General features: G+C 68.6%; 2 protein-coding genes across 4 annotated transcripts; one reads left to right on the top strand and one right to left on the bottom strand.

Annotated features, from left to right (window-relative positions):
• On the top strand, positions 1 to 23,871 carry ASPSCR1 (ASPSCR1 tether for SLC2A4, UBX domain containing). 3 transcript variants are annotated; one of them, XM_080681206.1, is made up of 16 exons: positions 1 to 186; positions 1,155 to 1,210; positions 4,102 to 4,216; positions 5,148 to 5,248; positions 10,954 to 11,011; positions 11,922 to 11,995; positions 12,175 to 12,598; positions 19,327 to 19,466; positions 19,638 to 19,719; positions 20,026 to 20,092; positions 20,606 to 20,668; positions 20,965 to 21,017; positions 23,006 to 23,057; positions 23,196 to 23,265; positions 23,351 to 23,526; positions 23,612 to 23,871. In XM_080681206.1, exons 1-16 carry the CDS (start codon positions 85 to 87, stop codon positions 23,623 to 23,625), a joined length of 1,647 nt encoding a protein of 548 aa, XP_080537332.1. In that variant the 5' UTR covers positions 1 to 84; the 3' UTR covers positions 23,626 to 23,871. The 3 variants fall into 3 exon arrangements, with proteins under 3 accessions (XP_080537332.1, XP_080537333.1, XP_080537334.1); XM_080681207.1 differs by lacking the exon at positions 1 to 186 and adding an exon at positions 373 to 655 and having other exon boundaries at positions 23,612 to 23,868; XM_080681208.1 differs by lacking the exons at positions 1 to 186; positions 1,155 to 1,210 and adding an exon at positions 3,806 to 3,910 and having other exon boundaries at positions 23,612 to 23,868.
• Positions 23,872 to 24,701: 830 nt separating this feature from the next.
• CENPX (centromere protein X) lies at positions 24,702 to 27,241 on the bottom strand. Its single transcript, XM_080681283.1, has 5 exons — positions 27,130 to 27,241; positions 25,655 to 25,706; positions 25,450 to 25,503; positions 25,198 to 25,286; positions 24,702 to 25,094 (listed from the first exon to the last, which is right to left on the bottom strand). The coding sequence occupies exons 1-5, from the start codon at positions 27,157 to 27,159 to the stop codon at positions 25,080 to 25,082; spliced, it is 240 nt and encodes a 79-aa protein (XP_080537409.1). The 5' UTR covers positions 27,160 to 27,241; the 3' UTR covers positions 24,702 to 25,079.
• Between the last annotated feature and the right edge of the window lie 187 nt (positions 27,242 to 27,428).

Below are 27,428 nucleotides of genomic sequence, written 5' to 3'. Positions count from 1 at the left end.
GCGGCCGCGTGGCTGTGCGTCCCGGCTGTTGCCGATAAAGTTGTTTGAAGCAGTGCCGGCGGCGGCGGGTCACGTGAGCGGAACATGGCGGCCCCGGCCAGCGGCGGGGGCTCCGCGGTGTCGGTGCTGGCCCCGAACGGGCGGCGCCACACGGTGAAGGTGACGCCGAGCACCGTGCTCCTGCAGGTGCGGCCGCGGGCGGCGGGCGGCCGGTGGCGGGCGGGCGGCGGGCGGGGGCGCCGCGCCGGGCGGCTCCTGCGGTTGGCTCCGGGGGGGGCGGGGGTCGCCGGGCGGTGCTGGGGCGGGGCCCGAGGCGGCCAATGAGCAGCCTCCTGGCGCAGAGGGCCCGCCCACTTCCGCGCCGGGGTCCCGGGCGCTAGGGTCCCTGCTTGGCCGCGGGCGGGGGCGGGGCGGGCTGCCGAGGGGCGGCGCTTCTGCGACCCTCGCCTAGGCCGTGGCGCCCGATCCCGGCTGCGGGGTCCCAGGCCCGTGTCCCCATCCCGGCGTGTCCCCGGCCGGTGTCCGCGGGGCTGGAAGTGCCGGCCTTTGTGCCTGGAACTGACTTGCTGACTCACTCGCTGCACTTGCCCGGGGGCCGCTGGTGGACCCCAAATCCATCCCATTAGAAATGTATATTGGGCCCCGCCGTGTAGGGGTCAGTGCGCTCACCGGGATCTTCCGGGAGCAGCCCCCAGGGTCGGGTGGGGGGGGCCTCTGCATGCAGGACACAGAAGGAGGGCCCCCAGGGCCCGCTTGAGCTGGCGGTGTGGAGCTGGCTCTTGTCGGGGCGGCGGGGGGGGGGTGGGGGGAGCGCTGCAGGCAGGGGCGCCACGTTTGGACTTCGTTCCTGTGAGTGGGGGACGGGTCTGGAGTGTGTGTAGGAAGGTGTCTGTGGTGAAGAGGGACTGGCTTGGAGGCCAGCGGAGCTGGGGTGACACGTCCGGCCCCAGAGAGGACAGGGACAGCGAACGGGACTCCGATGAGGCACGTGGAGCTGTTGAGTGGACGGGCCATCATTGGCCTTCTAGGCTTTGTCCAGCAGAGCCCACCCTCTGAGAGGTGGACTCGACCCTCAGCCGCCCCGGCGCCCCTGTGCCTGCCAACCCGCCCAGCAGCAGGTGGGCAGCGGCTGATGGCCTCTGTCTCATCCCCAGGTGCTGGAGGACACGTGCCGGCGGCAGGACTTCAACCCCAGCGAATATGATCTGAAGTGAGTTTGCTGGGGCGGCTTCCCGTGAGCCCGCGCAGCTGGCTCCCCCCCAGGGCCGTGCTGCGGGCTTGCGCCTACGGAAGGTTACCTCCTCACAGCCCCCGAGGCCAGGGGCCCCAGGCCAGGTGGTGTAGGGCTGCGGTTTAGGGGAGGACCCTGCCTGCCTGTCTCAGCTTCTGGTGGCTCCAGCATCGCCTGGCTGGTGGCCACATCACCCCGATCTCTGCCTCCTCCCCAGGTGTCCCCTTTCCCTCCGAAGCACCCGCCCTGGTTCAGGATGAGGGCGTCAAGATCCTTAATCCAGTGACATCTGCAAAGTCCCTGTTTCCAAACAAGGTCACAGTCACGCGCTCTGGGGGCGTTAGGGCCTGGGGCCTATCCTCTTCGGGGCCACCATTCGACCCGTTGGCACCGGGTTTCCATGCGTTTGGTAGCGTTCAGCTCCTGCCGGGGCTCTGAGGGCACGAGGAAGTGGTCACGGAGAAACGGGAAGAAAGCTGCACACGGGGGAGAAGCCAGTGGCCTCCCGGGAGCTGCTGGCGCGGGTCTCTGCCGGGGCATTTTCCAGAGAGAGGGCATCCGCTGTCCTTGAGGGTCTGAGACACGGAAAGAGCCCGGCCGGCGTGGCTCCGTGGTTGAGCATGGACCGATGGGCCAGAAGGTTATGGTTCGGTTCCCGGTCAGGGCGCAGGCCCGGTTGACAAGCTCGACCCCCAGTGGGGGCGTGCAGGAGGCCGCGGATCCGTGATTCTCATCACTGGTGTTTCTCTCTCTCCCTCTTCCTTCCTCTCTGACATCAATAAAAGTATATTAAAAGTAGTAATAATAATACAAGAAAGGATCGGGGCCCTGCACTGACGGGTGTGGGCTTCTGTCCGCAGAAGGGGCGGGTCCCGGGGCGGCAGTCCTCACAGCGTGGCTGTCCTCGCTTCGGGGACAGGGGGGCCCGTGGCGGGGGGCCTGTTCTCGTGGCCTTGCCGGTGCTGTGTCGTGCGTGGGGTCTACCTCCACGTGGGTGTTTTCCTTTTTCTAATTCCCTAAAAAAACCTTAGTTGTTGGCAGTATTACATATGTCCCCCTTTTCCTCCCCCTGACCCTTACAGCCTGCCCGCCCCAGGCCTCCACCACCCTATTGTCTGTGCCCATTGTTTTTATTTCTTTAATAATTTTATAGAGAGAGGAGCGGGGGGGAGGGGGGCGAGAAACATGGAGTTGTTCTACTTACTTGTGTGTTCGTTGGTGGATTCTTGACTGTGCCCTGACCTGGGATGGAACCCACAGCCTTGGTGCACCAAGACGCTCTAACCAACTGACACCCCAACCAACTGACACCCCCCACCCCACCCCGGCCAGGGGCAGAGGCTGTTTCTCAGTAAATGCCTGGCCTGCTCCCCTGGCGGCTGTGGACAGCTGACTGTTGATCTGAGCCACTTCATGGAAGGGTCTTGAGCATCTTGGAGTTTTGGTTTCAGCGGGGGTCCCAGAACCAACCCCCATTGGAGTTAGAGGGACACAGTCACGTTTTGGAGGGTCAGAGTGTATACATGGGTTTCAGCCCCAGCCTTGGTTCAAGGGTCCGCTGTGATTTGTCAGGAAGGCAGCCTCGGTGTGTCGCACGCCTGCACCCCCCTCTGCTCCCGGCCCTGCCGCCCTTTCCCCACGCGGTAAGCCCTGGAGCTGTGGGGCCCCGCCCGGCTATCTGAACGGCCTCTTACCCTCGAGAAGCCTGCGCCTCACGAACTGCTCTCACTCCTAAACCACGTCGTCTCCATCTGCCACGGGCGACCTCTCTGGTCAGACCCCTCTGGCCTCTCCCCAGCGCCGTGTCCCCCTAAACTCCCGTCGAGCTCCGATCTGAGTTAGCTGTGCACGTTCCCTGGTTCCCTCTCCTTGTGACTTGCTGTCTCTCCACAGTCCAGGCGCACAGTGACGGGGTTTCACAGCCCCGGGCAGAGCGTTCCTCTCGGATGGACGGGTGGTCCTCCGGGCTTAGGCGAAGAGGGACCAGGTCGGGAAGGCTCCCGGTCCCCTAGCCCGCCATCCCTGCCCCCGGGTGAGGCCGGGTCCTGTCTGTCTCCTCATCGCAGGAGCCGGTGAAAGCCCCTGTTGGCCCACAGCCGACGTGTGACCCAAGCTGGCCATCAGGAGCCGCCTGCGGTCCCAGCTCTGCCCCTGGGGGCCCAGGCCACCTGCTGGCTCTTCTCACTGTTCCTTGTGAAACAGGCTGGGCGGAGGGGGGGAGTGTAGGCTGCTAAGCAGGACCCACAGGCATCGCAGGCATTGCAGGGCCCGGGTCCTCCTGCCTCGGGGTTTCCTGTCCTGACTCCTCCAGTCTCTGCCTCTGCTTGGAGCTCTGTGGGTGGGGATCGGAGGAGCTGGGCCGCCCTGCTGTCGGGCCCCACGCGGGCCTCTTGCTGATCAGAGCTGCCGGGTCCCTGTGCGTGGTGGCACACACGTGGGGCCCTGGCAGCGACCGGCACTCAGGCTCAGGCCTGGCTTGGCGAGCTGGGAGGAGCGGTCAGACCAGACCTCAGCACTGGCGGCCTGGTTCTCTGCGGCTCTCCGTGGTCCTCTGGAACCGTTGCCTCGGTCCTGGGGGGCGTGGCCCTGTCCCAGGATGGCAGGAAGCAGGAGTGATGGGAGCTGGCCCCTGGGGAGCAGGAAGGCAGTGGCCGGACCACGTCGGGGCAGCTCCGGCCGGTGGGTTTCCCCTTCCTGTGCTGCCTCGCACGCTCAGAGCTGTGTCTGCTTGCTCGCTCTTTCCCGGGGAAGACCCACGTAGCCAGGGACACGCTCCCGCCCCCAGGCCACGTCCCGTTCTCGCAGGAGGGCCTGGGGCGCTCGCTGCAGAGAGGCCCGCGGCCAGCTGTGGGCTGTGGTCTGTGTTGCAGGTTTCAGAGGAACGTGCTTGACCTCTCTCTGCAGTGGAGGTTCGCCAACCTGCCCAACAACGCCAAGCTGGAGATGGTGCCCGCGTCCCGCAGCCGCGAGGGGCCCAAGAACACGGTAGGCGCTGCGCCCGCCCTTCTCGTAGGCGCACAGGCCGCCGGGCGCGTCCCTCACCCCAGCCGCCTGCTCTGGGTCAGGCAGAGCCGCTTTCTACTTCGGTGGTTGGGATGAGACTTGGTTCTTGGTGCTGGGGTGCTGTTGGGGTTCACTGTGCTGCGTTCATCTCACCTGGGAGCCTGTCCCCCGCCTGACGGCCTGCAGTGCGCCGAGCTCAGTGGCCCTCAAGTGGGAGGGACCCGCTGTCTTCTGTCCTGGTCTTGGGCCCAGCCTTCCACCGAGCAGCCACGAGGCTCAGAGACAGGGAAGCCAGCCCCAGAGAGCCCCCTGTGGGTCCCGCCTTCCCGGGCCGCGCTGCTCTGCCAGCACCAGGAGGGGCCGCTCGCCCCTGTGAGGACGGGAAGGGCAGGCAGGGCATGGGTCAGCTCTCCGGAGCCACCAGGAGTCAGACACGGGACTGACCCTGACACCCCTTTACCATCGCGGCCACGGCAGTTCTCAGACGTGTGTGGAGGCGCTCTGACCCCCTCGGGGTGGGATGGGAGGAAGGTTCCCACGGGCAGCTCCCTGTGTTGGGAGCAGGTGGCACCTGAGCAGGAGGCCCTGGTCCCAAGCAGCAGGCCGCGCGGTGGGCGGGGCTGAGTCCACGCCCGGCCAGCGCTCCGGCGCGTCCTCGGCAGAGGGGCCAGAACGGCGATCCCGCTCTGGTTAGAGCCTTGCGTCCCCTTCAGGGACGTGACCGTCACAAAGGGGCTGAGGGAAGCCACGTGCTCAGTGAGGGAAAATGCACAGAACGGGACGAGCCGGTGTTACAGCTGCGCCACACAGTGCCCCCCCCCCCCCCCGCCCCGCACCCCAAGACCCGGGAGCCCTCACCCAGGCGGAGTCTCTGGGTGCAGGGCAGCGCCCCCTCAGCCTCCTCTCCTCTCAGGTCCGCATCGCGCTGCAGCTGGACGACGGCTCCAGGCTGCAGGGCACCTTCTGCTCCGGGCAGACCCTCTGGGAGCTCCTCAGCCATTTCGCTCAGACCAGGTGAGCGTCCGGGCGGGTCCCGGGCGGGCCTGCACTGCGGCCGGCACGCTGCATCCTGGGGGGAGGACAGGTCCAATGTGGGCCTGCACTGCGGCCGGCACGCTGCATCCTGGGGGGAGGACAGGTCCGACGTGGGCCTGCACTGCGGCCGGCACGCTGCATCCTGGGGGGAGGACAGGTCCCGGGCGGGCCTGCACTGCGGCCGGCACGCTGCATCCTGCGGGGAGGACAGGTCCGACGCGGGCCTGCACTGCGGCCGGCACGCTGCATCCTGGGGGGAGGACAGGTCCGACGCGGGCCTGCACTGCGGCCGGCACGCTGCATCCTGGGGGGAGGACAGGTCCAATGTGGGCCTGCACTGCGGCCGGCACACTGCATCCTGGGGGGAGGACAGGTCCAATGTGGGCCTGCACTGCGGCCGGCACGCTGCATCCTGGGGGGAGGACAGGTCCGATGTGGGCCTGCACTGCGGCCGGCACGCTGCATCCTGGGGGGAGGACAGGTCCGACGCGGGCCTGCACTGCGGCCGGCACGCTGCATCCTGGGGGGAGGACAGGTCCGACGCGGGCCTGCACTGCGGCCGGCACGCTGCATCCTGGGGGGAGGACAGGTCCGACGCGGGCCTGCACTGCGGCCGGCACGCTGCATCCTGGGGGGAGGACAGGTCCCGGGCGGGCCTGCACTGCGGCCGGCACGCTGCATCCTGCGGGGAGGACAGGTCCGACGCGGGCCTGCACTGCGGCCGGCACGCTGCATCCTGCGGGGAGGACAGGTCCGACGCGGGCCTGCACTGCGGCCGGCACGCTGCATCCTGGGGGGAGGACAGGTCCGACGCGGGCCTGCACTGCGGCCGGCACGCTGCATCCTGGGGGGAGGACAGGTCCGACGCGGGCCTGCCTGTGCACTGGCCTTGCCTGGCAGGTGCTGGTCGCCAGCAGCGCGTCTTTCCGGCCGTGGCTCTTTCCGGCCGTGGCTCTTTCCGGGGGACTGAGAGGCCCCACGCGGTGGGGGGAGAGAGGGTGCTGACAGATGCTCACCAGGAAAACGGGTCGTGTTGGTTTATTTTTTATCGCGTTCAGAGAGGAAGGAAGAGGGGAGGGGAGGTAGAAACATCAGTGATGAGAGAGAATCACCGATCGGCTGCCTCCTGCGTGATCCGGGATCAAGCCCACAACCCAGGCCTGTGCCCCGATCGGGAATCGAACCGTGACCTCCTGGTTCATAGGTAGGTGCTCAACCACTGAGCCACATGGCTGGGCGTGGGTCATGTTTAAAGAGAAAGTGTTGATGATGATGGGTGTGTGTCAGTTCCTGCCGAACGAACAGCTTGAACGTTGCCCCTTTAAGCGTGGTCTCTCGTGTGATGGAAGTCTGTCCCCTGTGCAAGCTCCCCCAGCAGAATGGAGGGACCCCCCAGAGGAGGAGGAAGCAGAGGCAGGGGCACAGGCTCCGCGTGTGGGGACCAGCTGATGGGGCCGGGAGCTCGGGCACCGGGGATGCCAACTGGAGAGAAGCGGGGGGCCTCCGTGGGAAAGGGCCTGGGACGCCCTGCTGTGAAGGGCAAGAGCCCCTGTGGGGAGAGAGCGGTCCTTCAGGTGCAGGTGGGGAGGGACCAGGTGAGGACCCTGCGGGCCCCTGGGGACGGGTCAGGTTCCCCCAGGCCCTGGGGCGGGGCCGGCTCCTGGGCTGTGCTGAAGGTGTCGTTCACGCGGGGACAGTGGTGACCGCTCCTACAGGAAAGGGGGTGATGGCAGGAGGCCCCACGGCCCGCGGGAGTATGTCCGTCCTTAACACGGGGTGCTGTGCCCCACGTCACCGGCGCCCTTTCTTGCGTATGAGTGGGTCACGTGTCTCCTTAGCGATCCCTTCGGCGTCATCGCCACACGTGCAGGCCCAGTGTGTGGGCTGCTCGTGCACCAGCCACCAGTCCCGCCTGTGACTCCACAGCTGGCCGGAGGCCTGTGCGCCCCAGTTCCTCCCGAGAGGGGGTTCCAGAGGCAGAGCGGCTGGGCTGGCAGTGAGGGCACCCCCACGTGTCAGCTCCAAGAGCTGCCAGCCCAGCTTTCCTTGGGAGCGGCTCCTTGGCAGAGTTCACGAACGGTGAAGCGGGTGCCCATGGGGGCAAGCCCCAAAGCAAGGCCAGGGGCCTGGTTGGCTGGGGCCACGCGGGGGCGGGGCAGGAGCCGGTCGCTGCCTGCGGCCGCAGGACCTCACTGGGGGGGCAGGGGCTCAGAGTCCGGTCCCCACAGGACGGGCCGTGCAGGGAGCTGGCCTTGCTCACGTGGTTCTTGGGGAGAGGCAGGCCCCAGGCCGGTGGCGTGCAGTCTCGGCGGAGCCATGGGGGGTGAGTGGGCACCAGCCCACGTGGCTCAGGGGCAGGTCCTCTGCATAGGGATCAGGGGGTTGGAGGTCCAGCTCTGACCTCTGACCCCAGAGTCTGGGCTACTCACTAGCCACATGACACATCACGTGGGCCACATGTGCGTGCCGCAGAGGCGGTTAGGAATTTTCTGTTCGCCACGTCAAAGGAGAGCCAGAGCACGAGCAGTTAATCTTGGGAACGTGACGAACTTGGCTCAGTGTATCCAAAACGTTTCCCTGCGCCCGTGTGCTCCGCAGGGAGAATGAGGTGTTCTGGGGTCTCTGTGGTAGGAGGAGGTCTCACCTGGAGCTGGTCGCTGCCTCGGACGGCACTGCCTGCACCTGGACTGGCCAGTCCTCTCCGCTTCCTGGGTGTCTGCACCGGCGGGCCTCCCGGCCAGGGCTCCAAGCCCGCCAGCCCAGGTGGCATCTGCCCCGAGGCCTGGGCCCTCTGCTCCCACCGACTTCACAGCCGCACCCGCGGCTCCATCTCACTGTTCGTCCCCCGCCTCCCCCGAGAGTGCACCGGGACCCGAGTGTCCCTGGGAAGGCCGGGCGTGCGCCTGCTTCCCGCCTCTGTCCCTGCTCCGTCGCCTGAGGAGGGCTGGCTCAGCGGCCTGGGCCTCCTGCTCCCTTAGCCTCAGCTCTCCGGCTCTGGCTGGGCTGCTGCGTGGGGGTGGGCGGGAGTCGCTGGCCCGGGACGTGACCTCGCGCGGGGGGCCTCCCGTGGCGGCAGGCGCCCCTCTGAGCCTGAAGTCCCAGCTCTGGGTTTGGGTTGGTTCTGGTGGTTCCCGCGTGGGGACTGGCGTGGTGCCAGCGCAGCTTGTTCAGGTCCAAACCGGTGACGTGGACAGAAGGGCTCCACACACCTGGTGTCCCGTCGGCCCGAGTGGGTGGCCTACGCCTGCGGGGACGCGTGCTCTGAGGCGAGCACAGAGCATCTGTAACGCCGTCAGCAGCGCCTCTGTCCCCGCCCGACTGGGAGCCGTTTGCCAACCCTGGCCAGGCACGTCCTACCCGCACGGGGTGATGTCTGGGGAGGGGCGGCAGGTGGGCACCCACGGGAGGGCCACCCGACGCCCGGGTTCTGCCGGGTCTGGGGCCCAGGGCTCTCGGGAGGCCCTCGGATGGCTCAGCCTTGGAGACGTTTGGGACTCAGGGAGGGTGTGAGGGCGGCTCCCCATGAGCTGGAATGTCCCCGGCCCCGTCCTGCCGGAGCGCTCTGCTAATTGGCGGGAAGTCTGGAAGTGATTGCAGCCGCCCGCCCCTCGCGTGTTTACAGGCGTCTCCCTCAGATCCACTCGGAACCCGATCCCTCGGAGGGAGCACATCAAAGCCGGGCTGGCGTTTGATGTCGGAGGCTCTGCAGGCAGGAGGCCGCTCCGCCGCTGTGATCTGTGGTCCCGCTGGGCTGGCGCGGGGTCCCTGGGGACGGCTCGCTCTGGCACTTGGGCCTGTGCGTTCCCGAGGCCTGAGTCGTATACGGGTCGGGGTGGGCCGGGGCCCAGGCCCTGGGGGTGTGCTCCGACCCAGTGTTGCTCTGGTCCAGGCTCTCGGCTCGGGTCTCCCCCTTCCTGCAGGGACCTCGGGGGGCGAGGAGGCTGGTGGTGCCAGGGCAGGGGCAGGGCTGCATCCCCCCAGAGGCCCCATAGCTGGCTCTGGGGGTGGGTCTTGGCCGTGGGCAACACACACAAGTAAAAGCTCAAAGCAAGCGAGAAGCGGCAGAACCCACGCCAGCGCCACGCAGAGGGCCTGTCGCGTCTCGTCCGCGTGTGCGTGGGGCACGTGCAGGCAGCCAGAGACCTGCTGCTCTGGCCCCAGTTCAGCTCCACGGTCTCCGTCCCAGCCATATCCACGGGGCGTGTGAGCCCCGAGGCCCTGAGACGGGCCCTGCAGGTCCCAGGCACGCCCTGAGGAGGGGCTGGCAGGCGGTTATGTGTCAGGAAATGCAGGCGTGGACCTCCCTCCGTCCCTCCGTGTCACGAGCTCCCCAGCCAGGACGTGGCCAGCTCCAGCCTGGGCATGGCCTGGTGGTGCTGTGGGCCTGGGTAGTGTGAGATGGTGTCGTCGGGTGCATGCACTGAGTGTGCGCCTGGCGGGCCTGGGTAGTGTGAGATGGTGTCGTCGGGTGCATGCACTGAGTGTGTTCCTGGCGGGCCTGGGTAGTGTGAGATGGTGTCGTCGGGTGCATGCACTGAGTGTGCGCCTGGCGGGCCTGGGTAGTGTGAGATGGTGTCGTCGGGTGCATGCACTGAGTGTGCGCCTGGCGGGCCTGGGTAGTGTGAGATGGTGTCGTCGGGTGCATGCACTGAGTGTGTTCCTGGCGGGCCTGGGTAGTGTGAGATGGTGTCGTCGGGTGCATGCACTGAGTGTGCGCCTGGCGGGCCTGGGTAGTGTGAGATGGTGTCGTTGGGTGCATGCACTGAGTGTGCGCCTGGCGGGCCTGGGTAGTGTGAGATGGTGTCGGGTGCATGCACTGAGTGTGTTCCTGGTGGGCCTGGGTAGTGTGAGATGGTGTCGTCGGGTGCATGCACTGAGTGTGTTCCTGGTGGGCCTGGGTAGTGTGAGATGGTGTCGTCGGGTGCATGCACTGAGTGTGCGCCTGGCGGGCCTGGGTAGTGTGAGATGGTGTCGTCGGGTGCATGCACTGAGTGTGTTCCTGGCGGGCCTGGGTAGTATGAGATGGTGTCGTCGGGTGCATGCACTGAGTGTGTTCCTGGCGGGCCTGGGTAGTGTGAGATGGTGTCGTCGGGTGCATGCACTGAGTGTGCGCCTGGCGGGCCTGGGTAGTGTGAGATGGTGTCGTTGGGTGCATGCACTGAGTGTGCGCCTGGCGGGCCTGGGTAGTGTGAGATGGTGTCGGGTGCATGCACTGAGTGTGTTCCTGGTGGGCCTGGGTAGTGTGAGATGGTGTCGTCGGGTGCATGCACTGAGTGTGCGCCTGGCGGGCCTGGGTAGTGTGAGATGGTGTCGGGTGCATGCACTGAGTGTGTTCCTGGTGGGCCTGGGTAGTGTGAGATGGTGTCGTCGGGTGCATGCACTGAGTGTGCGCCTGGCGGGCCTGGGTAGTGTGAGATGGTGTCGGGTGCATGCACTGAGTGTGCGCCTGCACGCCTGCCATCCTCAGCCCGCCCAGCTCTGCTTCTGGGGGCTGCTCTGTCCCATCTCGGGGTCTGGTTCGTGAGGAGAGGATGTTGGTGGCCAGTCTGGTGTGGGCCCGCTGCCATCTTCCTGGAGAACCTGGGGGGAGCCTCTGGTGGCTCTGGGGTTCCCGGGGTGCCCTCCCGAGAGCCCCAGTGTCCCGCGCCAGCGGCGGGCCTCTGATGTCCTTCCCTCTTCCGCAGGGCGTGTCTGGAGCAGCCGTGGGAGGCCAGCCCGGTCTGCGTGTACATGAGGGATGAGGTAGGACTGCGGCTCCACCCGCCTGGCCGGCTCGCCGCCGCTCCCGTCGCCATGCGGCCCAGCCCGGTTTCCAGTCTGGAAACCCCTCCCGCTCCCTCCACTGCCTTCAAAGCGGCGGGAGGGAGCTCTGAAAGCCCCATGTGTTCATGGAAAAAGCAGGGCCGCTCCGCTGGAACTAACCGCGGCCCGGCTGCTCCCAGAACCTCCCCACGCCTGTTTGTTTTCTCAGCTTCTCTCAGAGCCCGAGAGTCACAAAAGTGGTTTCATTTTAATAAATATTTGCTTTGCTCCGTTTTGATCTTTTCCAAAACCGAGCGCAGGGCGGTGCGGGCCCAGCTGGCAGAGGCCCTGCCCGCCCCCCGCCTGCCACGGCAGGACCCTCCTGGCGCTCGGTCCCCTGGCTCAAGGGGCCTTTTGTTGGAGTCCTGGCTGAGGGCCTTTTCCTGGCCTGGGGTGGCCACTGTCCCCGAGGGCCCAGGAGGCCGTGGTGGGTGGGACGCCCGTGAGGAAGGGGTTCCGGGCTGGGAGGGTAGGGGCCTGGGGGGTGGACCTGGGCCCCAGTGAGGGCCGTCGTGGTCAGTGCAGCCCTCAGAGGGCTGGTCACGTGGCCACTGTCACTCACCCAGGCCTGAGCCCCGCCTGCCCAGGCCTCGGGGACGTCGGGCTGGGGACAGACCCAGGCCCCAGAGCAGATGCTCGGGTGCAGTTGGGGTGCGGGTGGCTGGGCCTCGGCCTCGGGCTGGCTGGGAACCGTGGTGGTGGTGGCCAGGCTGGGCGGCCGTGTCGGTGGGTCAGGCAGTGGGCAGGGCCTCCGTGCCTTCCGCGGGGCAGCGTGAAGCCTCGGCCCAGCCTGGCGGGGCGCTCTGCGAGGGAGGGGCGGGCGTGGGCACACCGTCCTGTCTCCTTGCAGGTGACCGGCAGAGCCGCCTTGCAGAGCACGACGCTGCTGTCCCTGGGCCTCACCGGGGGCAGCGCCATCATCAGGTGGGGCCTCTTGTGTTGTGACAGAAATGGGGTCTCACAGGAGCGGGGCGGGAAGCATGGGAAAGTGAGGGACACGTGCCTGTGGCGCTCCCCGCTCGGCCCGAGGCCACCGCGGTGGGGGAGGGGCAGTGAGACCGGTGCTGAGACCACGAGCGAAGCGTCCCTCTCTCTGGCCCCAGGTTCGCCATGAGGCGATGCGACCCGGCCACCACGCAGGAGCCTGGGGGCGCCCGGACCAAAAGCCCAGCCAGCCCGACCCCCTCGCTGTCGGCTGAGCAGGCAGCCGGCAGCCCGCTGCTCCCCTGGGACTCGGCCGGGCTCAGCAGGGGCGACGTGAGCCACCAGGATGAAGCAGGCACCTCAGGGGCCAGCCGCGCGGAGGGCCCGGGCCTGAAGCCCCTGGACGCCCCGGCGAAGCAGATCTCGGAGGAGCCCAAGCCCCCCCCCTTCGTGCCCTTCTCGGGAGGCGGGCAGCGCCTCGGGGGCCCCTGCGGGTCTGCGCGGTGTCTGACGTCACCGTCCGCCAAGCTCCCCAAGTCCTTCTCCAGCCCCGGAGGCCCCTCCAAGCCAAAGAAGTCAAGGCCCCCGCCGGAGCCGGAGCCGGTAAGCCGTGAGCTGGGCGTTGGGTCCGTCCTCCAACCACACTGCCCCTCGGCCGGTCAGCGGGGCGGCAGGCTCGCTGGGGCGCTCCCCCTCACGGAAGGGACCTTGGTTTGGCTGCAATCGGCTTCTTTGAGGCACCCTTTTCGATGTGGTTTGATGGGTTCGACTCACTCGTGTGCCCCGTGACCCCTGCCTCCCCCGTGACCCCTGCCTGGGCATGGCCTCGGCACTCCTGTCCGGGCGGGGCTTCCGCCGGGTCGGCGTTGACATGGCCGGCCCGGGACGCAGAGGCCGAGCGTGCAGTGCCGTCTGCCTCCAGCGCCTCGGCGTGTGGCCCTCCCGTCTGAGCAGCTCGGGCGCAGCTGGCGGCGTGGGCACGGCTGCGGCCGGTTCTGTGAGCGGCACTTCGCCTCCTCGGTGCTGACCCGTCCACGCGCCTCTGACTCACGCGTCACCCACTTCCTTCCGGGTCTCACCCGCCCCCTCGGACGCCCACCCTCCGCTCCCGACCGCACACCGACCCGTGCGGTGGGAGGGCCCACATTCTGGTCCCGCTGAGCAGGCGGCCCAGGTCCTCCCCGTGTGCCCTGGCAGCCAGGCCGTGTCCAGTGGTCAGACGGCCGGGCCCAGGCCTCGCCCTGGCAGCGCAGCCGCGTGGGCACTCGGGGAGGGAAGCCGGGCTCGGGCCCTGTCGGGTCGGTTCTCCGGATGGCAATGCTGGACTCCTCCTCGGAGCCCCTCTGGAACCTTCTCCAGCGCGGTTCCCGCCTCACGCAGCGGCGTCCGCGGAACAGGCGGCGTCGGCCCAGCGGCTGTGCTGTGGGTCCCTCTGCCTGGCTGCTGCCTCCCCTCCTCTTACCGTGGCGGCTCGTGGCCATCCCCCGGGCGTCTCGGGCCCCGGGCACCCCAGCTCCCCTGCCTCCAGGGTCGTCCTCCCGAGTCCGGCCGACTCTGAGTATTGGGAGCGCCAAGGGGAGACCTTGCCTGGACCCACCTGGCTCTCCAGCGGGGCCGCGCCGGCCGGTCCGTGTAGCGGGGCTGTGTCCTGTGAGGGTCCGTGTAGCGGGGCTGTGTCCTGTGAGGGGTCTGGTCCGTGTAGCGGGGCTGTGTCCTGTGAGGGTCCGTGTAGCGGGGCTGTGCCCTGTGAGGGGTCCGGTCCATGTAGTGGGGCTGTGCCCTGTGAGGGGTCCGTGTAGCGGGGCTGTGTCCTGTGAGGGGTCCGGTCCGTGTAGCGGGGCTGTGCCCTGTGAGGGTCCGTGTAGCGGGGCTGTGCCCTGTGAGGGGTCCGTGTAGCGGGGCTGTGTCCTGTGAGGAGTCCGTGTAGTGGTGCTGTGCCCTGTGAGGGTCCGTGTAGTGGGCTGTGCCCTGTGAGGGTCCGTGTAGCGGGGCTGTGCCCTGTGAGGGTCCGTGTAGTGGGGCTGTGTCCTGTGAGGGTCCGTGTAGCGGGGCTGTGTCCTGTGAGGGTCCGTGTAGTGGGCTGTGTCCTGTGAGGGTCCGTGTAGCGGGGCTGTGTCCTGTGAGGGTCCGTGTAGTGGGCGGTGCCTGTGCTCGGGGCTCAGCGCCCAGCTCCCGGGCCCTTTCCTTCCCGCAGAGCGGCCCCCCGGCTCCTGCCTCCGCTCGTGGAGGTCCACGCGGGGTTTAGATGACGAGCAGGATCCTTCCCGGACCCCTTCCAGGCGGAGCGCCGCGGTGGGCGGCGAGGGCCGTGGCGAGAGCCGGTTAGGCCGCCCGTCACCTGAGGGCCGTGGCTCCGCAGACACCGTCGTCTGGTCTCCTCCGTGGCCTGGTCTCACTCCCTCGTGTGTCCGGTGGTGGTGGAAGGCCCTCGAAGGGGAGACGTGGCCCCTCGTTGATCTGGGACGTGTCACGTGACCGTGGGAAGCTCCTGCCACGTTCAGAGTTTCTCGTCCTGATTTCCCGAGAACTTCTTAACCACAAGTAGGTGTTGAGCTTTATAAACTGCTTTTCTACACGGAAGCACGTCCCCGTCCTCCCCAGCGCGATCCCGTGGTGAGGGTCGGTCGGCCCCGTGGGGCCAGGGAGCCGTCGGCGCATTCCAGGGCCCGCGCCGGTTCGGCACGAGCTTCCTCTCCCCTCACGTGGGCGGGTTAAGCCGAGCTTCAGCTCCGTCTTGTTCTGGGTGAAGAGACTGGAGGCCCGGCCCGTCCTCGGGAGCCCCCTCCTGCCTCCGGGTCACACCTGGGGAGCCTGCAGCGGGCCGGCTGCGGAGTGGGGCCCGGGGCCTGCAGAGGGGTGGGTGGCCAGACCCCGCCCCTGCTCCCCACACTGCCCGTGGTGTCTCCTGCTGAGTGGCCAGGGAGGGCAGGGCCAGGCCCGTCCTGAGCTCTGGGCATGTTTATCCTGGAGGGGCGGTGGCTGACGTTTGGGCCCGTTAGAAACCAGCACGCATCCCCAGCCACACGCGGTGTCACTGGCCCAGAATCGGTGGCTGAAAGCAGGCCCGTGTGGTGGGTTGAGCCGGTGCTGGGGGCCCGACTCCCTCTGAGCCTGCGCTTCCAGGGGGACCCTGGGTTGGGGGCCAGGACTGGCTGCTCCCTTTGGGGCTGCATGGAGGGGCCTGGCTCTCTGTGGTTCTTGGGAACCTGCTGAGGGTCCCAGGGGCACCCAGGGGTGGCGTGGGCTTGTGCTCCCCGCAGGGGGTGCCGTCGGGCCCAGGATCCTGCGCCCCCCGCACTGACCCGGCCCCGGGAAGGGGGCCGCCTGGCCGCCAGCAGCGCTGCCTTTGATCTGGGAGCCCCAGCAGCTGGTTGGTGGGGCGTCCCCGCCCGTCTCGTGCCGCCCGTCACTGACAGCCGCACACCCAGGGGCCGGCCGGCCACATGGTGTCTGCTTTGTGTCCCTTGCAGTGCGGGGGGAGGGGAGGGAACAAACAGAACTCGGGGGGAACTTCAAAGGTGCACTTCAGCGATCAGAAAGCTCCAAGCTTCCCATCAGTGCTCCGCCGCTGTGGTTTTGGACTTAAATAAAGAGTCAGAAGAGACAGGATAAAATACAGGCAGGTCCTCGCCGCGGCCGGGATGGCTTACAGACCCGGGCGGCTCCTGCCTTTGATGTCGGAACATTAATTATTAGAAGGTAGTTTAACTGGCCATTGGGACGGGCGCGGGAGGCTGGCTGCCTGGCGGCCCCTGGCCCGTCCTTTGAAGTCCTTCCCCAGCCCGGGGGCCGCCCCTCAGCTCCGCACAGGGCAGCACCCCAGCGGGCGCCCCACAGCTGGCACGGGGGCTGATCAAAGTCCTCCCCGGGCGGGACGGGCTGACAGTGGTCCCCCTGCGCCTGTCACCTCGAGCGGGTGGTCTCCCCGCCCAGACCCGGCACTTCCTCCGCACCTCGCACCCCGCACCCCGTCTCAGGGCCGCGGGCCTTGTCTCCGGCCGCCCGCTCCCTGGCTCGCTCCCCTGGCTCCCCTCCTCCTCTCGGCCGGGCGGGGCGCCTGCCCGGGACGTTCCCCGGGAGCCAGCTCCCCCAGGAGCCAGCCGCCCTGCCTGTCACCTGCGGGTCCAGGGCTCCAGGGCGGCGGAGCCTGTCCCTGCGGGGCTGCCGGTGTGTGTGGTGCCGAGCTCCGCCCCGCCCCGGCCACAGGCGTGCGGCAGGTGTGGGCGTCTCCAGCCCTGTCCTGCTCTCCGCGGCCTGGACGTGGCGGAGAACGGGCTGCACGGCGCCCTGGAGCCCTGAGCTGCCCACGCGGCCCGCTTCCTGCGGGGGCCTGGGGGGCCTGTGTGAGGCCCCGTCCTGACTGGCACGGCTTGTGCCCCTGCGGCCTGGGGTGCGTGCCCGCCCGCGGGCTTGCTGACCTGGCTGTGCTGCCCCGGCTCCTGGGCAGCTGTCGCCTGTGGGTGAGGAGACCCTGCCTCTGCTCCCGGGTTCCTTCCCTCATCTGTCCACTGCGACGCACCCAGCTTCCCCGCGGGGTGTCACCCACAGCCCAGCCGGTAGCTGCCTGTTCTCTTCTCTTTTTTTAAAAAAAAGTTTTTGTTCTTTTCAAAGAGAGGAAGGGAGCGGGAGGGAGAGAGGGAAACGTCGATGAGGAGCAAGCATCACGGACCGGCTGCCTCCTGCACGCCCCGCACCGGGGATGGAGCCTGCCACCCAGGCTGTGCCCTGACCAGGATTGAACCCTGACCTCCTGGTTCACAGGGCGACGCTCAGCCCTGAGCTGCATGGGCTGGCTGTACACTGCTCTTCAGAAAACTTCTCTGCTTGTTTTGCTCAAAAGGGTCGGTGGGCCCAGTGCTGCCGGGACTGAGGGCCAGGACTGCGACCCCGCCCGCCCGCCCGCCCCGGATTGGTGCCTTGTGGGGCGGCTGGCTGGGAGTAACGCGGGGATAGAGACTCAGCTCAGCTCCAAGCCTCAAGGGGAAGCGCTGTGCATCCCTCCTGCCCAGCCCGCCCAGCCCGCGGTCAGGGCAGTTGGGCTGCGGGGGAGGGGAGAGCCCCACGAGGAAGCTGGGGGTCTGGGCCGGAGGTCACCCCACGCAGCTTCTGCTTTTTTCTCTGGGTGTCACCACGTCCTGGAAAGTTACTGTCCAGAAAGTGAAGCCTCCGTGGCCACGAGGCCTCCGCCGTGAGGGCCCCCGGGCCCAGTGGTTCTACTCGTGGCGGCTGCTGGAGTGAGTCCACCGGCCGGAGGCCAGCAGCCCTGTCTCAGCCGGGCGCCGGCTCCCTGGTCCCTCGACGTCTGGCCTGGTCGGGCGTGTGGTCGCACTGAGCGTGGCGTGGGGCCCCAGCGGCCAGTGCTGTCCACCTCGCTCCCTCCGGGTCCCTTCCAGGCCCGTTCTGTGGGGCAGGGACTCTGAAGAGCCGGGGGCCGCCGTCAGCTGGCAGGTGGTCCCCGTGCCCCCACCTCCAAATGGCCTGGGGTCAGTCCCACTGTCCAGTGCTGGCCTGTCGCAGGGCCGAGGAGGGCTCCTGTCCCTCCTCCTGGTCCCCTGGCCACGGTCCGATGAGGCGAGTCAGGTCTCACAGGAGCGCCCCTCAGCACGCCGCCCGCTGCGGCCCCCTGGCAGCCGTAGGGACCTGCGGGTTCAGGCCGCGGAGGTTGCGTCAGGACTTCCTCGCAGGTTCCGGGCTCCGTCGTCCAGAGCCTGTGCCCCAGCCCATGGCCGCGCACCCGCTGTGGGTTCATCTTGGCCCTTCTCAGCCGGCACCGGGAGCCTCTCCCAGGGCGAGGATGTGGCCGTGGCTCTCCCCTCGGCCGCCCCTGGGGGTCCTTTTTCCACGACGTCTCAGCCTGGACCTTGTTCTCCATCCAGACATCTGCGTCCGTCACTCCGAGGGGAGCCGTGCGGGGAAGCCGGTGCAGGGACAGCAAGCACACGGAGCCCGACGGGGCCCAGCGGCTGCAGGAGCAGGCCCGGCGCCATGGGCTCCACCGCATGTGCCGGGCCGGGGACCCCCTGCAGGGCCCCTGTCACCCCGTTGCTGCGCTCAGGGTGACGCGTGTGCCGGGGCTTTCTGCCGGAGGCCCATCCTGGCTCGTGCGCACGGCGGCTCAGCTCACGGCATCCGCGTCCTGCCCTCGCCCTCCCCTGGGAGCAGCACGCTCGGCCCCGCTGGAATGCAGGCGCCGTGGCTGTGGGGGGCAGCCGGCGCCTGGCATCTCGTTATAAAAAGCTCTGGCGTAGACGGCCCGCGGCGGCTGCAGGAAGGCTGTGGCTTTGAAGGGGCAGCTCCCAGGAGCCTTGGCCCGCCACCTCCGGGCTCTGCTGCCCAGGCCTCGGCTGCCCTTCCTGGCCACTGGCCACGGCCCTCGGGTCAGAGGGGCTTCCTAGCGGGCCGCTCCCCTTCCCAAGGAGAGGTCTTGGGGACCACAGGGGCCCCGGGGTGCAGTCGGCTCTGTGCTGCGGGGAGGTGGCCCTGGAGGCACCTGGCAGGTGCACTGAGGCAGCAGTCACCCCAACACCGAGGTCTGGGGTCTGGCTGAGCCGAGGGCTGTGGCCAGGCCGGGCCACGGGAAGGGACGATCGGACAGGCTGTTCCCAGATCTGCCAAGCCCGCCCTGGTCCCGGGTGAGAAACAGGAGGTGGGACGCCATGCTGGCAGGGGGTGTGGGGGCGGCAGGAGCAGAGGGCAGCTTCCTGGCGGCCCTGCCGAGATGGCTGTGGGCCCTTCTGTGGGAGGACAGGACCTGGCTGGACACCTCCGTCGGCCAGCGCCCCGGCGGCCTCCGCGCCCCAAGGTGCCCCGACGCTCGCTGCAATTACCCCCCCGGAGCGCCACACGCAGAGCAGCCCTGCCTTGTAATTTCCGTCGACCTTGCTGCCAATTAGGGTGGCGCTGTCCCTTCCTGTGTCCCCGGGGTGGGCAGACACGGCCAGGCTGCTCCCCTGGGGAGGGCGGGGTCAGCCTGGCTGTGGGGCAGCGGCGGCAGGTTTTTGCCAAACCTCTAATTTGGGGCTGCCGCTTCCCCTGCTCCTCCCTCGGAGCCCTGACGTGGTCTGGACCAGGCACTGCTCCCCAGGAAGTGAGCAAGGGGCTGCGGGAGGCCGGCTGCTGAGCGTCCCTCACCCACTGCCTGGGCCCCGGCAGAGACCGAGCCTGGAAGTGAGGGCAGTCCCACGCCCCACCCTGAGGCCTGGCCTGGCCACAGGCTGGTGGGGGCCTGGGCTTGACATGGGTGCACACTGCTCCAGCTGCAGGGCCCGGGTGACCCAGCCCACGTGGCCGGGCACCTGGGACCTGCGTCAGCCGTGTGCTCTGCCCGGCAGCCGGTGGACCGGGACCCCGTGGTGTGCCACCCGGACCTGGGGGAGCTGCTCCAGGCCTGGCCCGCGGAGCTGCCCGACGAGTTCTTCGAGGTGACGGTGGACGACGTGAGGAGGCGCTTGGCCCAGCTCAAGAGTGAGCGGTGGGTTTGCCCAGCCCCGTGGTCGCCCCGCTTCCCACCGCTGGTCCCCAACTCCACGCCTGGCCGCACCTGGGGAGGGCCAGGCAGGGGGAGCCGGGGCCTGTCTGTCCAGCCCGGTGGGCCTCCTCTCTGGCGTGAGACCGGGACCTCTACCCACCCTTCCTTCCACAGGAAGCGCCTGGAAGAGGCCCCCTTAGTGACCAAGGCCTTCAGGGAGGCTCAGATGAAGGAGAAGCTGGAGCGATACCCCAAGGTATGGGCGGGGCTGGGGTCAGCGTGGCCTGTGCAGGTTCCTCCTGGGCGACCGTGGCGCACAGCCCTGCGTGTGCTCCGAGCTCCCGGAGCGCGCATAGCGCGGCTCGTCACAGAACCAGCGGCCTGGCTTTAGGGTGAAAACGGAAGTCTGTGTGCACGGGGCGGCACACACGGTGGCTGGCACCTCCACCTGCTCCGGTCCTGGTCTCTGCCAGGTGGGGTCCTGCCACTGGGCCCAGGGGCAGCTGCCTCCCTGCCGGGCAGGACTGTGGCTGTCCTGACAGCGCGGCTTGTCCCCGCCCAGGTGGTCCTGAGGGTGCTGTTCCCCGACCGCTACATCCTGCAGGGCTTCTTCCGCCCCAGCGAGACAGGTAGGCCGCGCCTGCGTCCAGGACGCTCCCTCCAGGCTGTGGCCTGCGGCCGCCGGGCCCTGGGCTCAGGGAAGCGGGGGCTTGAGGGATGCAGGCAGCGGGCTCTGAGCTGGCCCCGCGGCGCCTGGCCCCCTGCACCCGTTCTTTCTGGACGGAGGCCACCCAGAGCTCCCCACCCCCACAGCGGGCCGCGGGCCTGGGCTGCCGCTCCTGGGGGAAAGCTCTGCCCAGCTCAGGCAGCGGGAGGCGAAGGGAGGCCGTTTGCAGGGTGCGGGCGGGGGCTGGGAGTGGGGGCGGCCCCTGCCCCGGGCCAGCTGAGGGTCTCGGTCCTGTGGAAGGAACAAGGGTGACTTGCCAGCCCCGGGCTCGGATCGGTGTCTGTCCTGAGTGCCAGGGCCCTGGAAGTGGCTGCCCAGGTGGGGGGCAGCCTGGTGCGGCCGGCCTGTCCCATCCCACCGGGGCGGCGGCGGGGTGCGTCTGCTGGGGGCCGCTCACCCTCCCCTTCCTCCTCAGTGGGGGACCTGCGGGACTTTGTGAGGAGCCACCTGGAGAACCCTGCGCTGCCCTTCCACCTGTGTGAGTACTGCTCCCAGGCCCGCCTGCGCCCTCCCTGCTCCGCTGCCACCGGCTCCCAGGGCCCGAGCTGCGGATGGGTGCCGCGGGCTGGGTCCTGGCAGGGGGCTGGCCCGGCCACTCCCCCACCCAGCCCCTCACCAGGGTTTTTGCTGCAGCAGAGAAGTGGGCAGAGGGCTGTGGACTGAGGGTTCTTCTAGAATAGCCCAGCTGAGGCTGCCGGCCCTCCAGCCAGTCTTCCCTGGGGAGTGGCGGTGGGCGAGGGGCGAGGCCTTCCTCACGAGACATTCTCTCCCCAGTCATCACTCCTCCGAAAACCATCCTGGAGGACCACACGCTGACCCTCTTTCAGGTACTGGCTGCTGGCCTGGGGTGGGGGTGGACTCGGGCCGCTCTGCAGGGCAAGGCCAAGGTCAGAGGGGGGTCTCCCTGAGGCCCAGGATGGGGGGCGGGGGGTGGTGTGCAGAGCCTCTAAAGTTGGCCTTGTGCTTGCTTCCTGCCTCCTCCGCTGCTGCCCCAGGGGCCGGGCCCTTTGGCTGCGGGGCTCCCTGCCCTGGGTCTGGGTGGACAGGGTCCACAGGCAGGGCAGCTGGGGCAGGTCCTGAGGTCAAGGGTCAGAGCCCTCACTGCAGGTGGTCTGCTGCCTTGGAGGCCCTGCTGCCTGCTCCCTGCCTGCCTTCCCGGCCGGGCTGTCCCCGCTGGCTGCCCCCGCTGGCTGCCCCCGCGGCCCCCCTGCGGCTGCTCCTGGAGGGTGAGGAGTGTTGACCCAGCGCCTGCTGGGCCGCCTCCAGAGCAGGAGGAATGTCCTGTCCTCAAGGGGAGGGCAGCCTGGGGCCTCCCCAGCCGGGCCTAATGGTTTCCTCTTCAAAGCCGCCTCAGATATTTTAATTACTAACAGAGGCCAGCCCTTGTTAAGTGGCCCGCAGGCCTGCGAGGTCTGAGCTGGGGCTGCCGCTCGGTGGTGGTGGTGGTGGTGGTGGTGGTGGTGGTGGTGGTGAAATGGGACAGGACCAGGCAGAGCTGGCCACTCACCAGGAACGGAGTCAAGGTGGGGGGAGCCATGCCTGACCCCCTCAGCCCAGGAGCCTGAAGTTGTTGGGTGCTCACCCCGCCTGCCCCCGCCCCCGGCAGCTATTGATGCACTGGATTGGGAGGTGCTTTGGGAGGGGACCAACCCCCCCAGTTAGGAGCCCTGGGTGCCGTCCGCCCACTCGGCCTCATTTCTGTGACTCTGCCCCCAGCCACCAGCAGCCGTCTCCTTTCATCCATCACTCGGCCCTGGCGCGCGGCCTCCCCGGGGTGGCGGCCCTGCCCGGGATCAGAGCTGGCAGGCTCGGGGCAGGAAGCCTCCAGCCCCCCTGGGGGGAGCAGCGCGGAAGCCGCGGCTCTCATGTCCCTGGCAGGGCCGCACGCTGGCTGCTGCCTGGAGGCTGCCTGGGGCCTGCCCATGTTCCGGGGGTGACAGCGTGGGTGTGGGGGCAGCGGCCCAGCTGCCCTCTTGGCTGCTGGACCAGGAGTGTCTAGGAGCGGCCGGGGGCCATGGGGGTGCAGTCGGTGGGCACAAAGGCCCCCAACAACCCCAGCAAACCTGCTTCCTGGGCCGGAGACCCCGCCCCCCACCTGCCCAGGCCCCAGGCCTCACCTCAGTGGGTGCTGAAGCCCCTGCTGTCTGGGAACCCTCCGCGTGGCAGGCCTCCCTCTGGGTGTCCTGTGCTCTGCAGTCACCTGTTGGGTTGGGATCCCGGAGACGCGGACCAGTGGGCGGGGCTTCGGACAGGTGCGAGGGGAGGGCCCTTCAAGGCTGTAAGACCTGTGGCCCCAGATGGCCCCACCCACCAGGTGGGCTTGGCCAGGGTCCTGTGAAATAGGAAGATGCTGCCACGTGGGGTGCTAAGGGGAGTCCCAGCACCTGTGGTCCCACTGAGTCGGGGTCTGGCCTTGCTGGGAGGGAGGGCACTGTCCTACCCACATCCCCTCCCTGCTCCTTGGCCACCTCCAGCCTCAGGCCCCAGGGCAGCCCCCATGTACCCACGAGCTCTGACCCAGGCGTCACAATGGGGTTTCCAAGTGTTGTGGTCCTTGTCCGTCGCCCACCTCGCCTCCGAGTGCGGAGCTGGAGCCAAGAACGCAGGGAAGACAGGCTCCGCTGGCTCCGAGGCGGAGGACACGGCTTCAGTGGGGTCACTGCCCTGGGTCAGCTGTGGGGCCGCAGCCATGGTCCTCGGGGCAGTCGGTGAGGGGCAGGTGCAGGCTGTGTCCGGGGCTCGGGCCGTCCCTTGCAGCCCTGTCTCCACCCTCAGTGCCCGCCTGGCCCCTGAGCTCCCTTTGCCCTTCCTGCAGGCAAACCTCTTCCCTGCCGCCCTGGTGCACTTCGGGGCCGAGGAGCCAGCAGGTGAGTGGGTCCCAGAGCAGGGCCTGCTTTTGGGCCTGGAAGGGAGACCTGTGGTCTGATCCCCCCCTCCTGGGGCTCCGGGGCAGCCCCCCCAGCCCTGGCCCCCTCCCTGTGGCCTGAGGGTGCTGCCGCCTGCAGGTCTCTATCTGGAGCCCACGCTGCTGGAACACACCGTCTCCCCATCTGCAGCCGACGTGCTGGTGACCAGGTGAGAGCCCGAGGTGCCGGCAGTGCCCGGGGTGGGAGGGCCACGCTGCAGCGCTCACCACCCGTGCCTCGGCCTTCCACCGCAGGTGCATGTCCAGGACCTCCGTGACCTCGTCCCCGCTGCCCGCCCCTGACCCCGGGCCCCTCGAGTCGGAGGCAGCTGCGGAGGAGCGTGCTGGGGGGCCCCCTCAGCCCAGCCCTGGGACAGCCCAGCCCCTGAGGAGGGACCTGGGCAAGGTGCCCAAATGGCTGAAGCTGCCAGGTACTGAGGGCGGCCGGGCGGGGGTGGGGGGTGGGGGGGGGCGGCCGGGCGGGAGCCGGGCTCCAGGTCACGTGTTGCATTGCAGCCAGCAAGAGGTGAGAGCCGCCAGCGGAGGTGCCCACTCGGCCGGGGACAGGACCCTCCTCCTCACCCCGAGAGCCAATAAAGACTGAGCATCTCCTGAGACCCTCCTGTTCCTTCTCCCGACCGGCCGCCTCCTGACGCTGCCCACGTCCAGGCCCCCGGGCCCTGGCCTCCGGCCCGCAGCCCGCAGCCCGGCTGGCCCTCAGTGAGCCGGTCCCTGTTCTCAATACACGGCTGCTCCTCGCGGCTTTGCCTCACTGCCATCATCCATCTCCTCCTCCAGGCCTGGCCTGTCCGCACAGGCCAGCACCTCGCCCCTGGCACCCTAGGGTGGGCTGGCAGCCTGGCCTGGAGCTTCCCGCCCATCTCCCCCCGGGGCACCTCAAAGCGGCTGGGGCTCGGGCACTGGCCCTTCAAGTCTAATTGCTTCCACGTGCTCCCAGCACTTTGAAGCCCAACTCCCGAGGCGGCAGGGAGAGGACGGTGGGAGCAGAGGCCGGGAAGGGGTGCAGGAAGGGACCAGCAGGGCCGAATGAGGGGTGGAGGGTTTGTTGCCCAGCCCGTGCCCTCCAGTGGGGGCCAAGAGGGCGGGCAGGGGAGCCCGGGCTGCCTGGAAGGTGCTGTGGAGGCGGGGAGCTCTGCCCCAGCCTATAGTCCCTCGACCTAGAGTCCTGTGGGTTTCCTCCTTTCAGAATTAAGGGGGGTGGGGAGGGTGAGGTTGGGGGTGTCTGGGCCCCACGCCATGGAGCTGGGCCCTAAAGACCCATGAGCATCCCAGGGCAGCCAGACCTCCCAGCCCTGATTCTAGCGGGTTCCACACAGCAGTCTCTGGGGTAGGCATGGCCTGAGGCTGACCTGCTGGTCCCTGGCACTGCTCCCCCCGCCCCCCAGCATCTCCACCCGCAGGCCCTACCCACACCCACATTTCAGGCCTGCCTGTGGCCAGCGGCAGCCCCGAGGCAGGAGTGTCTCCAGGGGAGTGAGTGGCAGGTGCAGGCCCCTCACAGGCCAGGAGTGTGTGTCCTACCAAGACGGAGGGGTCGGCTTTGAGGCTACTTGACTCTGGGTGATGAATGGCAACAAGAGGCTTTGCCTGGGAGAACGGCCTTGATTTATTGCTGTTGCTGGGAGAACACGTTTCTAGCTCAGGGAGGCGTGTGGGAGCAGCACACGGGGAGGGGTGCACAAGCTCTGATGTCGGGCAGGACTGTGTGGCCCCGCTGTCGGCCGAGGACAGGGCCCCGCTTCTGCCCACCACAGCCTGGTCCCCACACACTGGCCCCTCAGCTGTGTCCAGGCCGTGAGCAGGACAGACGGAGCCCCCGAGGGACAGCCGTGCATTTGTTGTCCCCACCAGTGCTGGGCATCTCGGAGCAGCACCCCTTCCTGTCTGAAGCCAGAGGCCACAGACAGCGTGGGCGTTGGGCTGGGTCGGGAGTCGGACAGGTGGCCTCAGTGCGGTGGGAGGCCTAGAAGTCCAGAAGCTGTGGGGGGAGAGCGCTCAGCCTGTGGGGTCAGCCCACCCCAGCCCTCAGCTCAGTCCTGCTCGTGGGGACAGGAAGCAGACACGCTGCTGGGCCCGCCTACCAGCTGTGGCAGCACCTTCTCCAGCTGCTCCACGTCCACACAGGGCAGGTCCTCGGCCTGGGCCTGCCTGATGCTGCGGACGGTCGCCTCTGCCGGGACAGGAGGGAAGTGAGGCGACGAGGCTGGAGGTCTTGACCCCAACCCCCTGGGCCTCAGCCCCAGCCGCCGCGCCAGCAGCTCAGGAGGCCACAAGGCCACGTGTGGGCAAAGGGGAGACGTGTCGTGCAGGCGGGACCAGGAGAACAGGCTCACCTACGACGAAGACCTTGAGCAGCTGGGCTATGAGCAGCAGCGCGTCCCCGCTGACTGCAAGACGGAGGGAGGCAGGTCACCGGAGAGCCCTCTCCCACCGCCCTGGCCAGGGGGTGCTGCCCCGCGCACCCCCACTTCCTCCCAGGTTCCTGCAGAGCCAGCTGCAGCCCCAACTGCCCTTCCCGCTCCAGGCTGGTGCCCCCACCTTTGGTCTTGTCGTCCTTGAAGTGCAGGTGCAGCAGCTTGCTCACCAGTTCCTGGGGGACCAACAGGACAGTGACTGGCCCCGCCCCCACAGGCAGTTGTGGATGGGAAGGTGTGATTTCTGTGTGTGTGTGGGGGGCCTCTCCCAGGGTGGGGACTGGGTGGTGGGCAGGTGGGAACAGCCCAGGTGCCAGCCACCCCTCTGGGGCTCCAGTTTTCCAGGAATCCTGGGCAGCCTCATGCTCCCCCGCCCGCGGTGGGCCCCTTCACAGGTCTGCCCACCGGTGAGGCCCACGCTCAGAAGGGTAGGAACCTAGCACCGGCCACTGGGGGAGCAGCGGCGGCCTCCCCTCCAGCAGTGAGCGCGAGCCTGGTGCCACCTGCCGGTCCCTGCAGCTACCAGGAAGGGCCCAGAGGCTCTGCTGCCCCATCGGCGCCCAGACCCCCAGGAAGAGCTAATGCGCCCCCTGGGGACGGGCTGCTGCATGGAGTTTCCCCAACAATGAAAGGGTAGGCGCCGACAGGAAGCAGCAGCCCCTACACAAGTGACCTGAACTGGAGGACAGGATGGGACCGGGGTGCTCTCAGCCTTTGCCCCTCCCTCCGTTACCCGCCCGGGAAGAGCCCTGTTCAGGGGCAGTGACCGCAACCCCAGCTCTGGACGGAGCCCTTGGCTGGAGGCCCCTGAGCTGTCCAGGTGGGCGCGACGGAGGACAGCCCCGCGCCCCCTCTCCAGCTGTCATAACGGGGTTCTCACAGCCACCTGCCAGTCACCCCTGCCTCGGCGACTAACCCCGGGGCCAGGGCAGAGCCAGGATCCCGCTGACGGGGAAGAGGGGACCGAGGGGAAGGCGAACCAGCGAGAAGCCCCCGGCTCGGCAAGGCCGAGACCGCACTGGGGCTGCGGGGACGAGGAAGGCTCGGGCTGAGGCCCTCCGGCGCACCTTCCTGGTTCAAGGGCTCCGAGCAGAGCACCCGGAGGCTGGGCCGCCTTCGCCGAGGGCGCTGCGCGTTTAAGGGGTGAGCCTGTGTCGGGTGCAGGTCACGGGGCCTGGCTGTGCCAGGGCTGTTAACGAAGCGCTGGTGGCGCCCCAACACCAGACCGAGCTGCAGGGGGCCTCGCCTCAGCTCAGGGGAGACGGAAGCGCAGGGAGCAGCGAGGGGAGGCCTGGGCTGTGCGGCGATGTGACCCCACCAGCGAGCTGCGCGGACCTGCGCTCCACGCCCAGCGGTTTAGGCAAAGTCCCGCCGGATCCCCACCGTCAGGGCGGAAGGGGCGCGGGCCCGGCTCCTCTTGGCGCGCCCGGTTCCTGGGTCCTCGACTGCGGAGGCGGGGCCTGGGGGTCGCTGTGCCTCACCCCAGCCGCCGGGAGGGGAGCGGCGAGGGGCGCGCGGGCTGGGGTTGCGGCTGGATTCTGGGGATGCGCCCGCCCTAAAAGGGCCTCCTAACCCCGACCCCCACGCCTCCGCGCTCACCTTCCGGAAGCAGGCGCTGGTTCCCTCCATGACCGCCACGGCCGCGCGCGCTCCTCGGAGCCCCGCCCTCGCGCTCCCAGCCAATGAGCCCTAAGCGCGCCCCACTTTGGCCCCACCCACACGCCTCCAGCCAATCATACCGGAGCGCGCACTCCTAAGCCCCGCCCTCATCCCCTCCCATTGGCTCGGAGCGCGTTGCCTCGACTTCGGGCTGGCGTCCCAGCGCGCGAGCCCGCCCCTTCTCCCTCATTGGCCAGTGACGAGCACCCTTTCTCCGCAAAGCCTTTTGGGAGTTGTAG

The sequence above is a fragment of the Plecotus auritus genome (genome assembly GCF_963455305.1).
Source record: "Plecotus auritus genome assembly, chromosome: 7".
Taxonomy (NCBI): Eukaryota; Metazoa; Chordata; class Mammalia; order Chiroptera; family Vespertilionidae; genus Plecotus; species Plecotus auritus.
Note: the sequence above shows the minus strand (reverse complement) of the source record. Positions and strands in the feature narration are given on the sequence as shown.

Bases quoted from the DNA above. Each gene is read 5' to 3' on its own strand.
- ASPSCR1 (XM_080681206.1), top strand. From the start codon at position 85: ATGGCGGCCCCGGCCAGCGGCGGGGGCTCCGCGGTGTCGGTGCTGGCC. The intron at 21,018-23,005 runs GTACTGGCTGCT...CCCTTCCTGCAG, and splicing joins ACACGCTGACCCTCTTTCAG to GCAAACCTCTTCCCTGCCGC. The intron at 23,266-23,350 runs GTGAGAGCCCGA...CTTCCACCGCAG, and splicing joins GCCGACGTGCTGGTGACCAG to GTGCATGTCCAGGACCTCCG.
- CENPX (XM_080681283.1), bottom strand. From the start codon at position 27,159: ATGGAGGGAACCAGCGCCTGCTTCCGGAAG. The intron at 25,707-27,129 runs GTGAGCGCGGAG...TTGGTCCCCCAG, and splicing joins CCAGCGCCTGCTTCCGGAAG to GAACTGGTGAGCAAGCTGCT. The intron at 25,504-25,654 runs GTGGGGGCACCA...TCCGTCTTGCAG, and splicing joins CAAGGACGACAAGACCAAAG to TCAGCGGGGACGCGCTGCTG.